Below are 16,395 nucleotides of genomic sequence, written 5' to 3' on the forward strand. Positions count from 1 at the left end.
TGGTTTTCAGTCCAATTCAGACATACTACCACAATACATGTGACCCTTGACCCCTTGTCAACAACACCACATATATCATCATTCATTGTACACATACATAGAATGTTTGTTTGTTGCTCTTTGTGTACTTACACACAACAACAATTTCCAGAAGACAGATAGAAAGATATGCAGCTAAAAACTAGCAGCAAAACTGACCTATGATAGGCAAACATAAACATGTGAAAACAGGTGAAAAAAATATATAACAAACAACAGTAACAAACAATGTCTTTATACAAATGCTTCTGTAAACTGTACAGAATACAGCAGTGCAAGGCTGCAGAGTGCAAATACAGCTGGAATAAATTCTAAATGGGTAACGTAATGATTTACTTTATACACATTAATTAGGTGGTGATGTGCAGTATACATATTTATAGTCCTCACTATCATATCAATATCATACCCTGTGTGTGCGTGTGTTACCTGTGGGGTCCTGCTTTGTGATGAAAGACTCACTGCTGACAGGCTGGGTGCGAGGTATCCGACAGGCAATACAGATCAGGCAGCTCTGCAGGTCTGATGAAAGAAAGAAAAGACACAAGCGGTGAGGTTTGTGTTTGTGTTTGTGTGTGTGTGTGTGTGTGTGTGTTGTGTGTGGGGTACTGTCAGCCAATGGAAATAAGCCAAAGGGGCAAACAAAGAAAACACAGATATGGTGCTTGTGTCAGCCAATGTCATAACTCTCAAACATGAGAATGCACAGTGATGAAACTAGACAAGTGAACTCTGCTCGTCAACTCATGATCAAGTTGAACCTCGTCATCGAATTTACATAAAATACCGGATTTATATTTTTCTAAAATCCTCTCAGATACATACAGAACAGCAGAAGATACATGACAACCTGTCAAAACCCAAAAGTCTGACCATCATTTTGGTTTCTCTGTATAAACGAGCCAATCAAAACCTGGAGATGTGTTGAGTGAGCCGTCAATCACATCTGTGAGGCAAACAACAGACGCAGGGACTTAAAATCAACATTAAAAATAGAAAGAAGTAGGTGACAGTCAGCTCACTTCTATAAAACTGTGAATACAACTCTACAACCTCAAGGCCAGCTCTTGTAAAAATGACTGGAGCTCAACAGCACAGTAAATCTGCAATGCAGGAACTACATCACACGATTTTATCAAGACCATTGCACATTGCACCAGCGGCTCCCAAATATGACATGTCCTCCCAAGAATCTGCTCAATGTCCAAACTGGTTAGATAGTGAGGAATGTGATGGTGGGACCTTGTTTTAAAACCTTGACTAAAAACTATGGAAGATTAAAAACTACTGATTACATTTTTTTTTAGAGAGGAAAACCAATTATTTTCTTAAATAAGATAAATTTCTGACATATCCCACATTTACTATCTACAGGATAAATAGATACAAATGTCGTAAGAGTACCTGAAAGAAAGATTAAACCTTTATTCTGAAATAATAGTGCCAGGGGTCAGGAGGATCCATGTACACTTTTCACAACGCACTGCTGGCAACTAAAATATCTCAGTAGCAGAGTCACACCCGGGTCTGCATGATTCCACGATCTTCTGTGACAGGCTCTAATCTTGGAGATCAACTCGAGCCACATCAGTTTGAATGACTGAGCCAACATGTGAAAAGACAAAAGAGCTGCACCAGTTTTAAATTAACCTCATGTGCGATGTTCAAAACAACAGCAAAACAGAGCTAAAGGCAAAATATGAAATAAAATAAAGGGGAAAAATACAGACAGACATATTATAATTATATCATAATCAGCTTTCCTTGCTGCCATCCTGAGTATATATTTAAACTGGCTTTAAAAAAAAAAAAAAAAAAACATCTGTTGACTCTGTGTAGGAAAAGCTTGCAGACTGTGTTTGCATATACCATCTCCCTCCTCCTGCAAGGCCCGCGGCTGGGAAACGGTGAAACACTGCATGATCTCGTACTGCTGCCGAGCCTCCAGATTTTCTGAATCCGCCTCGTCCGGCGGCCTCTTCAGCATGCGACAGTTAAAGGTGTGGCTGTTCCTTCGGCCAGGTTCCTGTGGCCATGGCACACCGTTTACTGGACCAACAGAAAGAAAAAAAAAAAAGAAAACATATATAATATATATTGATGCGGAAAATCTACAAGAAACTGCCATAAGTTCCAGATCTGTTGCAAATTAAAATCAGGGGCTCCACCAGTCTAGTGGGCTGTAATGATCATCTGATTTGCATAACATCCTGCTGAATATGATCTGATCTGATGCTGGGCTGTTTTGATGCGTATTGCTCATGTCTGAAAGTTAATGTTTTCTGCTGCTAAGTGTGGTAAGTTTGTCAGAGAGAAGACAACGATTGTGGAACTGCAAGAGCACATTCATCCTGAAAGAAGGAAGCTGTGTGAGAGGAAATATTAGTTCAATCACTTCATGTTCTTAAGCTTAATAAAAAGATTGGTTAGATTTATGGTAAAAAAAATTTTACTTAACAAAAAAAAACAACAACATATTGGTCTACTTAGAAAGCTTCTCAGTTTTTCCAGATCTGTCTCAAAACAGTTGCCAGCTGCCCATATAGCCACTGAACTAGTTTTGCTTGCTGTCATCATTCCTTCTGTTCATACTGACTATAAAGAGATTGTCTCTTGCAGTGATTTCAATACAGGTGATTGGGGACACGATCAGTTTTTGTTTTGTGCAAAAATACATTTCAGACTTTAGCAGAGTTAGCCAAATTCGCAAAACATGATTTCGGCCTTGTGAACGCAATATCTCCGTAAAGGAATTTCTTTTAATTTGCTACAAACATTGACTTGGGCTCAAGGATAAACTGATTAGAATTTGGTTGTCAAAGGTCAAAGGTCAAGGTCATCAGACCTCACAAAATACTTTTTGCCATTAGCCACTTAGCCATTACTCAAAACTTAACACAGCAATTCTCTACTCTAGATAAACAGGGATATAACCTGTATTGAGTCTGAGTGGTGGAGGCAGACAACCGCGAGACTGTAACTCTAAAAACACTGCTATTGCTTTTACACCTGCTTTTTACAGACGTTACATTTCAGTCACAGTTTTCTCCACTGACCACTGCTTTACAAGAGAGCAGTGATAAATCAGAGGCAGCATCTGTTTGTGTGAATTTCCATTCCCTCTTTCCATATTTTGCGCCCCCTAAACTGAAACACCTAAAACACAAAGTATTTCATGAGCTCAAATGAGTAATTTTCCTCCGTTTCACCTGTGCGCAACCTCAATGTGTTTTGCTTTTTTCAGTACATAAGAGTAACATATTTGCAAATCCTTAGTAAGCAGCTTAAAAAAATATTACAACAAGATGCACTGAAGGACCCTCCTGTGAGAATAATATGTGTGTGGACAAGTTCACTAATAATGGCAAAAAATCCATTTGTTATCAAGTTTCTCTGCCAGAGTATATTTTGGAGAATGCAGAGCCGTTGTGGCTCCGAATTAAAAAGGATTAAAAAGATCAACAGAAAATACAACAGTTCAACCTTGTCGCCTACTGAACCCTGTTATCTTTCGTCCTCACACGACCCCCCTCTCCTCCTCCGTTTTCATTATAATCTCCTCTCAAGGTTGCAGCTAAAAATTAAAATAACATTATCACAGTGAAGAAAGTCATTGTTTCATTGTTTCACTCCTCCCTCACTCCTCAAACTCACCCACACACACACACACACACACACACACACACACACACACACACACACACACGCGCGCTAGCATGCACACGCGCCGCCTCTCTGCTCTTACTCCACTCTTTCTCTCCTCTCCTAGCACATTTGCCAGCACTGTGTGGACCACTTACAACTGTGTTAATTCAAAATTTCCGTATTTCATCCTCCCACCTTTCTTCATAGCTCCTCAAACTTGCCTCAGCTTCAAACTTGCCTCGAGTTAATTATCTGTATTAAGGACTGTTTACTGATTTTGCTGCCAAAGCCCTTCTCCCGAGTTTTATTGCCTCCTTAATAGGTTTCATTGGCATGGAAACCGTCCAGTTTGAGGACGCTGAAAATATAATTACCAAATATCTTTAAAAAAATAATAGCCATTGGCATCTTATGCTAGGATATGTAGTATTACACAGCAGATTGCACACACTCCTCCTCCTCCTCCTCCTCAGTTAAAACCCACGGTCCTTGCTCACTCACCGAGGCTTTTGGGCAGCAGATTGCGTACAAATTCATTGTGGTCTCCCACGTGGAGGATGCTGTAGACACTTGAGGTCATCAGCTCCTCCTGGGTGTATCCGAGGTAACTCGTCACGTTCTCAGAGACAAAGACGATGCGGCCCTCCCGGTTGACGACAAAGAAAAACCCATCGAGGGCCTGGGTGAGCAGGAAAAGGAGCAAGAACAGAGGGAAGAGGAGGAGCAGAAGAAAATCAGATTATGTGTGTTGAGCTGGAGTAAAACACTCAGCAGTGGTGGTGGTGGTGGTGGTGGGGGAAGATATGCTGTGTTTGTATTATTCACCTCTAGCAGCATGGGCCCCAGTGCCTCTTTCTCCACCAGCCCCTGGCTACTGGAGGAGATGTCGCTCTTCTGCACCTCGTCATCTGGAGACAGAAGAGCTGCTTTCTCTGTCAGGAGGAAACAAACACACGTCAGCAATGTGGATACATATACAAAAGAAGTAGCCACAGTCTCTATGTACACCTTTAAATCATCTGAAAGTTTGAGACTTAAACCCCAAAGCCATCAACATATACACTCCGAAAAAGGTGTATATTTTCTGAATGTTTTTCCATATATACTGTATATGTACTGAGAATACATTACGATGTAAATGAATTCTTAAAGTCTGTGGATAAAACGTGATTATGAGATATGATCAGCATAAAGAAATCACATTCTGATAAATATTTGACAGTGGTGGCAGAGGTGATGTAGGTGGGTAGATACACAGTTCATTTTCATTTATTTGAATTTTATTAGTTTGAGAAAAAAAAGAAAAAAAAAAAGATTCTTTCAGTGTAATAAAAACCTATAATTAATTTTGTTCAAATTATTAATTAAAAACCCGAGTGTGCAAACTTCTTCACAGCACAGATCATGGTTTAACTTCTCACGGTTAACCATGTGCTTTGTGTGTCTGCGTCTGTGTGTGTGTGTGTGTGTGTGTGTGTGTATCTGCGTCTGTGTGTGTGTGTGTGTGTTCCTTCACCCTGCTCACGCCGTTTGATCTGCTGGATTTGGTCCACGGTGCTCTTGAGGATGTGGCACTTGTCGGGCTTGACACTGAGACTGGCGATGTCGCCCATGTTGGACGACAGCAGCTCAGCCAGCTCCTCGATGTAGCGGCACTCCAGCTCCCGTCTCCGCTTCTCCAGGCTGCAGCAACAGACACACACATGGACGTAACATGAGTTTCAAACACGAGATCACTCGCATTTGGTCCTTTTTTCAAACATACACAATTGAAGTGACTTGTAATTCAAAATGTTAGGGCTGCAACCAACCAGTAATTTATTCATTATCAATTTTTTTGCTGTTTGGGCTATAAAGCAACAGAAAACAATGAAAAAAAACTCATTATATTTTTCCAGAATCCAAGGTAATTCAACACAAATAATTCAAATTGTGTGGTTTTTTTCTTTAGTTCAGTTCAGAAGTTCAGTTATTCAATTTAATAGAATGCAAAACAGAGGAAAGCTGCAAATCTTCACATTTGAAAAGCTGAAATAATCAAATATTTGGCATTTTTGCTTTGCGATCGACTTAAATTACGTGATTATTAAAATAATTGCAGATTAATTTTCTGTCCATTATTTCTTTCAGCTGTTTTAACCTCAAAACTACTTGAAATAACAACGCTTGATTACGGAGAAGGCGGAATCAATAAGAGTAGGAACACCATGAAATTAAAAGTGCAATGCAAATGAATAAAGCAAAAAAAATAAAAATAAGATAACTTTTATAAATCAGTTACTCAAATGTATTTGTTGACAAAAATCATCATTTGATATATAGAACATATATGTTTGATGAAATGTTTTCAAATATTCTGTTTGGGGATTTCTTTAGATCACACATTCTGAATAAGCCAACACTGAAAACTGTAGTTGTCAATATGGGCAAAATACAGCGCGTTCGCTCAGTAATTAACTTGTCAAACTGTCGGCTGTGAGTGACAGGAACAGAAGGGAAGAAAACCGAGGAAAATGGGAAGCTGCTGAGAGACCAGGAGGATGTGCTCAGACAAGAATAACCTTAATAATTCACGTTGTACAGGAGATCCTGCTGAGAGGAAGAAGGGGGGGTAGGAGGGGGCACACGAGGGGGAAATTGCCAAGAGCTAGATGGGTGAGATAGAAAGATATGGAGAGAAAAGGTGGTGAAGAAAGAGTAGGACTGACTCTAAGTGGTTTGTGGTTCTCTTGAATCATTAGTCAATCAATAAATCAAGTAAGTTTTACTGGATCTGGCTTCATATACTGAATATTTTCTTGTTTTTTTTATTCTCCTGTGAAAGTAAATTGAATATCTTTGTGTGTTGGACCGTTGGTCACACAGCTCGAATGAACCTGAGGTTAGAGAGTTTAAAAAATCTGATAATGAAACGTCAGAAAATAGTCATTTTTTAGCATAAACATAAGAATAACAAACATTTTTTGAGTGAGACAAGACTTGCAGGTTCAAAAAGGGAACAACCGAAAATTGTTTTTCTCAAACAACAGGTGGTTTGAATTATTATTTTCTTGTTGTGAAATGTAAAAGTAACATCACAACATACAGTTTTAGTGCAGTGGTTTTTTCACCCAGCAGCACTGACTGCCTGTTATTTGCTTTCATAATATGTAAGTGTAAAAGTTACCATATATTTGTAAGTTCAACACTGGTACAAAATAAATGAAATCAGTCTTAAACTCAAGCCTCCTCAGAGTCTTTGCACAGTCTTGTGTTTACCCTTATTCTCCAGTTGCAATAATATACTTCCAGACCGACGAGTTACAGCAAGGTATGTGGTAAACATGAAAAAAGAAGTGTGTGTGTGTGTGTGTGTGTGTGTGTGTGTGTGTGTGTGTGTGTGCATGTGTGTGTGTGAGATGACAACAGCAAAAGTAGGTCAGTGCATTGGCCAGCCAGAACACACAGGCGTGGTGACCGAGGAAGGGAGGGAGGGAGGGAGGGGTGAGGAGGGGGAGGACGCTGCTGTGTGAATGCGCAGGTCAGTGCCTGTGTGTAGTTGCTGTAGAAATACTAGCTGGGCTATTACATCAGCTTACATCAGCTATTGGGCCTTATATACTCTCTCTCTCTCTCTCACACACACACACACACACACACACACACACACACACACACACACACACACACACGCACACACACACACACACACAGAGCACATTCAAGCTTTAACCCCTACATGTCCCAGCTTAAACCTTACCCTAACCTGCAGCTGTATCTAACCTTAACCATGTCTCATCATGTGACAGAAATCAGCTTCTCCTTCTCCTCATTCATTCGTCCTACAGATATAAAAGGCTTCACACACACACACAGAGCAGCTCTCAAGAGTTTTCACTGTGTTCAAAGTACAAGTGACTGATGCCTCTGTGAGCCTCAGGTCCCCAACAACACAGTGTTGTCACTCATAAAGCTGCTCGGCTCGTGCTCTGTAGAAGGGTTAAGTGGCCATTGATGAGGCCAAATGATGGTTAGGAGAAACTGAATCTGACTCACAACACTTTATTGATCCAGAGGGGGAAGTTAGGTTGAGTTACAGTTGCTCCTCAGGAAAGAATAGAGATTATGAAGAAGGTTATAAAAATTAAAATAAAGATGAATGTATACACAAAAATATAAAAATGTCTTTATATTATAATGTATAAAATAAAAATATTGAATTATGTAAACAAATATGTAAGGATATGAGTTTTAAAATTCCACTTGTCACTTGTATGTGTAAATAAATAAATTATGATGTGATGTCTGCTAACCGGTGTGAGATTAAGTATTAAAATAAAAATTCCTTTTTTTTTGTTGGAGTGTTTAAACCAGCCCATCATTCTTGTTGTTAACAACAGCTTCTCTCACTTATCACACATTTAAATATGTCACCAGTCTTTTTCTTTCTCTGTTGATGCCTTTAATGTCAGAGAGAGAGAGAGAGAGAGAGAGAGAGAGAGAGAGAGAGAGAGAGAGAGAGAGAGAGAGAGAGAGAGAGAAACTAAACAGAGAAAGTGAGTTACGGATTCGATAGGAGGTTCACTGGCTGCAGATCTTAACAAATCTGGGCATTTCACCAACTTGGAACAGGATCCAAAATGGAACCAACTATCAGAACTCATCCCCAGTGAGGCGTACCTACTACGACTTGACCAGTGCAGCAATCAGCCGAGGGAAATATTCTATTGTTTACATCATTTGACAGCAAGGTGATTTCAATTACAGTGTTGGTTCAATAATCTGTCAGCGCTCATCCCTCAAGGTCAACAACACTGTATTATCTGCTTCATAAAGAACAGACAGGACGTTTTAATATACAGGATTCATTCTCAGATTTCAAAAGTTGCTCCCCAGGTTGAGATTTAAATTATCTACACACATTATGCATTTATTTTAGATTTTTTTTCTTTTCACACAAATGCTACATGTCCCACTATTGACAGCTTTAGAGACAATAGGCACCTGGGCGCAGACATGCGTAGGGGCCCCCCACCCTCCCACATAAGAGCAAGAGCCACAGCTTCAAAGAGTCTTTTACTTTTTCTTTGTGGTCATTTTGTGTCTTTTTGTGGTGATTTTCTGTCTCTTTGTTGTCATTTTGTTTCTCTTTGTGGTTGTTTTTAATCTCTTTGTAGCAATTTGACAGACTTCCCAACAAGAACTGTTAACAGTGACTTCAAACTGAGGTTCTGACCCAGGGGTCTTCCTGACCCCTTAGGCCCCTGGACCTGTGTCCAGAGGGTGCCTTCAGTGATATGTCCATTAATATCAATCTATGTTCCTCTTTTTGCTTTGTGCCACTGACCAAACAAAAAAACTGTAGTTGGGTCTTTACCTTTGCCCCGATGTGTCGCATGGTGAGCCCTTCCTCTTGCGTGACTCCGGCGTGGCAGGGTCCAGGGGGCTTTCCCCTACTGCACTCATTTTCAGCTTCAACTGACCTATGGAGGAGGTTCACATGGTAAAGAGAAAGGTCAGTAACAAAATAAGTGCAATCATTATGGTAAACGCCAACGCTCAACTATTCATTCTTTTTTTCTTCCAATGAGCCAGAACGAGTAGTTCTTAGTACTTGGAAGTTTTTTCGAAACCCTAAAACACACTTGTTGGACGTGTCATCCACCACCAAGATGTTGACAATAAGAGCCCGGATCTTCTTTTGTTCAGGATAATTCCTGTTATTTCAAGTGAAAAATCAAGAATATTCTCTGAGTAGATTTAATGAAACAGCAGACACATGGTTGGCAGACCATCATCAGCTCTGTAACAGCTGTTACTGCCATACGCTAATTATATTTGCATTTTATTCTGGCATAATGCCCGTGGTAAGGTTCACAAAATGCACAGCTTACATGAACTGCAGTTTAAGGTCACAGTTCTGTATGTTTTCACTATAGCAGAACAAAAACAGAAAAGCAAAAGATAATGCTGTTAACATGGCACGTGCAACAACAGGGTGAGAGGCACAAACATTTACATATGGGCCACAATTCCTCAAAAATAAACACAGCAACAAATAAGCATCCACATAAATAAATAAAAAAATAACACAAATAAATATGTCAGCAATGCTGAAAAATTTAGAACTCAACTTTGACTTTATATTCTCTCATTCAATATATTTTTTATACCTACAAAGTGGTGCAATACAGCACCTGAAGTAATAAAAAACAAAGATACTGTAGCTACTGCCTTAAATGAATGACATGTACAATATGTAGCCAATGAAGCTAACTTGTTTAGTTCAATCCACTGAAGAAAAGCACACTTTTGATCTAGTTAACATTAGAATATGAATTTAAATTTATTTATATATACGTGGTATTTAAATTTTCTTGGTATTTGGATGAGAACATAGCTAAAAGCGATGCACAGTCTGTGACATTACAGCAACGCTGCAACAGGCGCTTTGTCTGATCCTGGTTCAGTTTGTGCTGTTGCTGTGTTGGTTTTGCTGCATTATATTGAAAAGCCTCCCTAATATTTTGTCTTGTACGTCTGTGACTTCTCTCTGTCTGCCTTTATGGACTCGTGCCTGTTCTTCATCTGCTAAGTCTACAGTCTGCATTTCTCATTCACTCACTCCTGCAGGGGGGGTAACCATGGCAACAGGAAACGCCGCAACATTCGATGAAGCACTCAAATGCTGTATAGGGGACGGTTGAAGCCAGCCTGCAGGATCCATTAAGCCAAATATTAAAGTTAAAACCTTTTTAATGGTATCACAAAATGGATCTAAGACCAATAAAAACACATGAAGTTGCAAAATATATATAAATATATAATATATATAAATATATATATTTCTGTCCTAACACAGCAAATATGTTTTATGCAGGTTAAGCTCAAGACTCTTTAAGACCTCTTTAATACTATATATAATGCAATTTTATACCTGTCTCCAACAAACAGTAAGGATGATAAGGCCTGGAATTATTTCGTTTTTTTTTTTTTTTTTTTTGAGGAAACCGAAGTCAATGCTTCTGAGGACTTTGGCTATTTCAAATTGCAAACCATAAGTCACCAGTATTACAAGAAAACATTGAGGCAAAGGATGTGCGTTTCTCTCATGTTTAGAGACAGAAAGGGTAAAGGTTTTTTTTTTCTTAACTAATCTCTTAATTTGCCTTTTGACAAAAAGAAGCTTCTGAAAAACATTAATTAGTTTGAAGGTCTTTAATTTCCTCTTGGGAACTGTACACATTAGGGATGTCCACTAAAAGCTTAAATGTTGCTACCCTCACAAGTCTGCACCAGAAATACTTCAGTTAAACTCATTATTAAAATTGTATTCATTTCCAACTGTTGCATCCGAGATGTAACCAGGCCGATCATAACTGCAGCCCCCGTCTACCCGTGCCAACACCTGGATGGTGTAAGCAAGCAAGGTGGAAAGTGGGACAGATGACGTCTAGTAAAACCAGCATGGGTTGGCAGTCGAATTGTCTAAATGTAAATGTCAGTTTAATCGACAGGGAACTTAATTCTTAGGAACAACCCTAGAACACATCCTGACTAGGAAGTAAAAATGCACGCAAGGAGTGGATGGATGGACTACAGTCTCTCAAACTATAAAACCACATCTGTTACTGTAGCATCTGAATAAAAATCTGCAAAGCACAAACATACACACAAAATACAGAAACGCACAACAAAACGTTTTAAATCCAAAAAAAACAAGCCGCCATTGTTAAAGTGTTGGGTGCCGCTGCAGGGCCATGGTGCTCACACTACGCTAATCCTTCCTGACTGGCCTTGTTTACATTTCACCCCAAATCACCCCTGTCCTCCTTGGCCCTCTTTGTGTTGCTAACACGCAGCACTTAAAAAAAGATACATCTGACACAGTGAGAAATGTGCAGCCTTGTGTTGAGTGTGGAAATAAAGTCATAATCAGCAACATTTTCATTAAATCAATGCTTGTTTTCAAACAATACGTAACTACAAAAACACAATTCCAGTGTAAAATTACTTCCCTTTAATAGGGCTTGTTATCATTTGTCAATAAAATAGCTGAGTTTTGGTTGTGATACCAAACCATACCTCTTCTGAAGCGTGTTCAAATGTCTTGTTTTGTCCAACCAACAGTCAAAAACCCAAAGTTCTTCAGTTTAATATCAGAGGACACAGACACCGGCAAATATTAACATTTGAGAAACTGGAACTGGTCATTTTTTGTCTCTTTTGCTTAAAAAAATGATTTATTTTCTGTCAGTCATGTAATTGATTCATTGACGAATCGTTTCAGCTCTAATGAGAAGTAACAACACTTGTAAACAGAAGAGAGAGGCTCCATCTTCCCGCAATGACCTTGCTGTCCCTAATGCTGTTCATTTGTGATTGCTGACGAACCCAAATTACATCTGTATATTTCTGGCAATAAGTCAACACAGGTGCAATTTACTGACAGCAAGAGACCATAAGATGCTATAGTGATATTTGATGAGGTTTTTAGAAACATCAAAATGAATCCACTGGATATTCTGCACCCTGTGTGACCCCATATAGATGATTTTATTTATCTAAGTTGTAACACACGAACATGCTCTAGCTGTGCATTCACACCCTGAAAACAATTCATTTTCCTATAGAGGGAAGCCTGGTGCGTTTGGTCGATAAGCTTGTGCACAACAAGCCATCTACGGCCATCATTGTGTTTGTGGTCCTTCCTGTTTCTATACCACTTTAATCATGTTTCATGAGCAGCAGTTCCTCCCACCTGGTAAGCGTTAATGATTAAGGCTACCACATGCCAGCTTTTCCTACACATCACAACAACGCACTTGACAGAATGACCTCAATGAACTATAACTGAAGTCTACGACATGGATCCGGATGGATACAGACACTTTAACCCAGATACTGACAGTGTAAACAGTCAGCAGGTAATTCACTCTACTACACAGGCTAAACGTGAGGTAATTTTTCAGCTCACGTTCAAACACCTTTGCTTCAATATCCATGGTCAAAACACAAACATTTAAAGGTATTCAGGTTAATGTATACGACAAAGTAAAGCATCAAATCCTCATATTTAAGAAACTACAACCAACAAAGGCATTTTTGTTTGAAAAATCGAATAGTTGCCGATTATTGTTGTGTCAGTAGACTAATAATCAACTTATCACTGCAGCTCAACACAACCATGTATTTATTTTAGACCCAATGTCGCCTCACACACCGTTTCTTTTTCTGTGTGTAAATGTATGAACCAAATTATTGAGGGAATCCTTTTGTTGTGCCCCGCTATGTTTATTATGTAAAAGTATTGATTATGATTGATTGTATGTGCAGTGATGCAACAGTCGTGCTGCCCTTAGTAGAGTTACAGTGACTTGACTGTTGTGTAACACTTTTTTTTTTTTTAACTATTTCTGAAAATAAAACCTATATTCACTTAATTTGCTGCCTTTGACTCCTTCTCTCGTGAGCTCTCATTCAAACAGTCTTTCAAATCGTGTGTGTGTGTGTGTGTGTAGCTGTAGGTGCAGCTCCTTAAAGTTCAAAAAGGAAATATAACCATTTCATTAATAGCTAAGATTGCTATATTCAACTGCTGTTATTATCATTGTTTTAACTTCTGCTGCATCATGTCTTGCTTGTTATCTTCAATCAGTCTCCATAACTGAGACTGGACACCGCATTTATTGCCTGTAAAACAAGAAGTGCTTAGGTTTCAGTGAAAGCTGAGACTAAGGTAAAGGTATAGTTTCATTTTCAAATATTTATTTAGTTTTAAAAAGGTACCTATTACTGTGTTCAACATATACTATAAATCTACTGTACACATTGTCATGAGTTTAAAGGAATGAAACGTCGGATGACTGAGCTAACTTTACTGTGACACAGAGCAGCTAGAAACCAAAACATGCTGTGAACCATCAGGGTTAAAACGTAATATATTTATGCTTCCAGCTCCAATTCTTCACTCATGGTCGTCTGTGAATAATTTGGCTAAATGTATTTATTACTATCTGCCTGCAGTCTCTCAAATAACACTGTTAGAATGAGAGCCTCGTTGTTCTCTGTTCTGCTCCATTAATTTGCTGAGGTAAGTTAATGTTGATGTACCACTGTTGATACTATCAAGACTCCAAGAAGACTTCCTAAATGCGCTTCCCATGGAATTAAATGCCAATGCAGAACGTAAATGAGGCTTCAATGTGAAGTCTGAATTAGGCTTTTACTGTGAAATGTCGTCAGAAAACATTGACAAATAACAAACAAATAAACTCTGCAGGAGCTTTTAAGTTGTTCAGTTTTAGCTACTAAGGAAAAACTTAAAAATAAGGAGGTGAGGTGGTGAGATTATGAGGCAGAGAAGCCGTACAGGAAAACTTCAAACATCCATCATCTAATAGAGACGGCCTTTCCATGAAGTACATGACCTGTCAACACACAGGAGACAGCAGTGTGTACACAACACCAGTGATCTAGACCTGGTGAGTCCTCATGGTAAAGTGAACTGAATGAGTACAGCAGCATCTTTATTTTTTCCTTTTTTGTATTTGTTTACATGGAGCAGTTCAGCGTTATGATTAATAATCACGAACTAGAGGGACGCCAGCACCTGCTCTGCAATAACTGTTAAATTGATTTTTAAAAATATCAATATCCTTTTAGTAAACAATTTACACCGAGTAAAGTGTGAACCTTCACATATGCATGAGCAATTACTTGAGCAGCTCATTTACAAACAAGCATAAATAGGTCTATCCACTGGGCTGGAGTCCTTACAGCCAAATGACTTTCTACTACTACAACAACAACAACTACTAAAACTACTGCTGCTACTCTAAAGGGGCAGCAACATTGGTCAAGTTATTTTTATTCTAAAAGCTACTTCACAACTCAAGAGCCAAATTAGCGGTAAAACCTGAATCCACTGGCTCTGCGATGAAAGGGCCACATCCATGACAGGACATTAAAATGTTCAAATAATCCATTTTAACCCCTTCTTTTCCCATCTCTCTCTCATCCACACACATACAAAACAGCAGCACAGGCAGCAGAGCATGCATGTACTGTATGCTTCCAGCCAGGTAGTGAGGTAAAAACATGAAGCTCAATAAACTAAGATTAAAATAAAAGAATAAAAGAATAAAATAAATCTCTGCTGTCCTTAATTGATCCTAATGCATGACCATTCAAAAAGGTACGTACATAACTCACAGCAGTGCTTAACAGATGACAGCTTGCTCTAACACCCGGGCTGTTTTACATGTGACTGAAACAGGCATAATTAGAAGTGTCACAGCTGCAGTGAGAACAGAGCCTCAGTCACACTTTCACACATACCAGCCTTGCAGTAAACAAAAAAGAAAAAAGGGGGGAGAGAAAAAAAAAAATGTGCGGAAGAAAAACAACCGCCAGTCTAATCCACACACATACACACACCTGTAGACCAGGTCAGCCTCCTTTTGCACCTTCTGACCTCAACCCCCCCTCCCTCTCTCTCTCTCTCTATGTGACGTATGGTAGAGGGTCAAGCCTTCAGTCGCCAAAGAGGAAGAAGAAAAAGCAGCAGTAGCGGTAGCAGCAGCAGCAGCAGCAGCAGCAGCGACAGCGCAGCAGAAAAAGCCCTCTGAGAAATACAGTCCACTGCCTCCACAGGCTCTCCATTACAACCACCGCCGTCTCAGTATCTTTAGGTTTGTCTTTTTTCCTCTCAAAGTGTCCTCCTCCTTTGGTTTCTCATTTCACTAGCTGTACAGATCACTTCTCTCTCTCTCTCTCTCTCTCTCTCTCTCTCTCTCACACACACACACACACACACGCGCGCACATACACACACATACTTAACGGCAGCAATGTATGGCTTGCAGGAGGGGGGTGGGGGGGTGAGGAAGAGACCACCAGGTAGAGAGTGGGGAGTGAAGAATGTAGATTACCAGGGGAGAGAGAGAGAGAGTGTAAGAGAGAGAGAGAGAGACAGAGAGAGAGAGAGAGAGAGAGAGAGAGAGACAGAGACAGAGAGAGAGAGAGAGAGAGAGAGAGAGAGAGAGAGAGAGGGGACGGGAGACAAGAGAGCAAGACTGACAGTAACACAAATTCATTATTCCTAACATATATACAACCTTTCACCAGATCCTGTTTTATTATGTAGGCTCCTTTGAGAATCTATAGCAGCTGTTTACACCATATCTTTACTTTTCTACAAATCTACCATAGACAACAATATAAATACAAATCTTTTGTAAATCCCAGTAAATACGAGCTTGTAACATCTTATACTGTGTCATCATGAAGACATGCAGGCTATTTGAACTCACGCCAGGGTTAGGGTTAGGCATTAGGCTCATAGATACAATCCAACAACTGTTTTATAAATTGATTAATTAAATGAAATAAACAAACAAAACATACTGACAGCATACAGGAATGTGTTTTCCACTATGCTTGTAAACACTGGCCCACTCCTGGCCCAAGGTTGAAGCTCGGGCTGCAACATTTAGTCAATTATTCCATTAGTCAATCTACAGAAAATCAAATTGATCAAATAATCCTTTCAGTTAATTTTCAAAAATACCAAACGCGTGCTGGTTCCAGATTCCTATATGTGAAGATTTTATGTCATGATAGTAAAGATCTGAATATATTTGGATTTTAAACTGAAATCAAAACAACTTAGATTCAACTAGGGCTGAAGCTAAGGGCTGTTCTGCACATTATTTTCTAACTACTGACCCC

The 16,395-nt window shown here is 39.4% G+C and overlaps 1 protein-coding gene across 4 annotated transcripts in view; it reads right to left on the minus strand.

Moving 5' to 3' along the window:
* Positions 1-16,395, minus strand: part of ncoa1 (nuclear receptor coactivator 1) — a 49,592-nt gene that overhangs the window by 11,855 nt on the left and 21,342 nt on the right. For 2 of the 4 annotated variants that reach the window (XM_056405105.1, XM_056405101.1), the window contains exons 3-8: positions 9,041-9,146; positions 5,201-5,367; positions 4,510-4,616; positions 4,186-4,363; positions 1,909-2,088; positions 469-561 (exon numbers count right to left, since the gene is read on the minus strand). In XM_056405105.1, coding sequence (XP_056261080.1) covers positions 469-561; positions 1,909-2,088; positions 4,186-4,363; positions 4,510-4,616; positions 5,201-5,367; positions 9,041-9,129 — 814 coding nt within the window. In that variant the 5' untranslated portion in view covers positions 9,130-9,146. Of the gene's footprint in view, positions 1-468; positions 562-1,908; positions 2,089-4,185; positions 4,364-4,509; positions 4,617-5,200; positions 5,368-9,040; positions 12,007-15,102; positions 15,471-16,395 lie in introns of those variants that run through there. The other 2 variants (XM_056405103.1, XM_056405104.1) reach the window with 2 other exon arrangements.

Source organism: Seriola aureovittata, chromosome 19, assembly GCF_021018895.1.
Source record: "Seriola aureovittata isolate HTS-2021-v1 ecotype China chromosome 19, ASM2101889v1, whole genome shotgun sequence".
Classification (NCBI taxonomy): Eukaryota; Metazoa; Chordata; class Actinopteri; order Carangiformes; family Carangidae; genus Seriola; species Seriola aureovittata.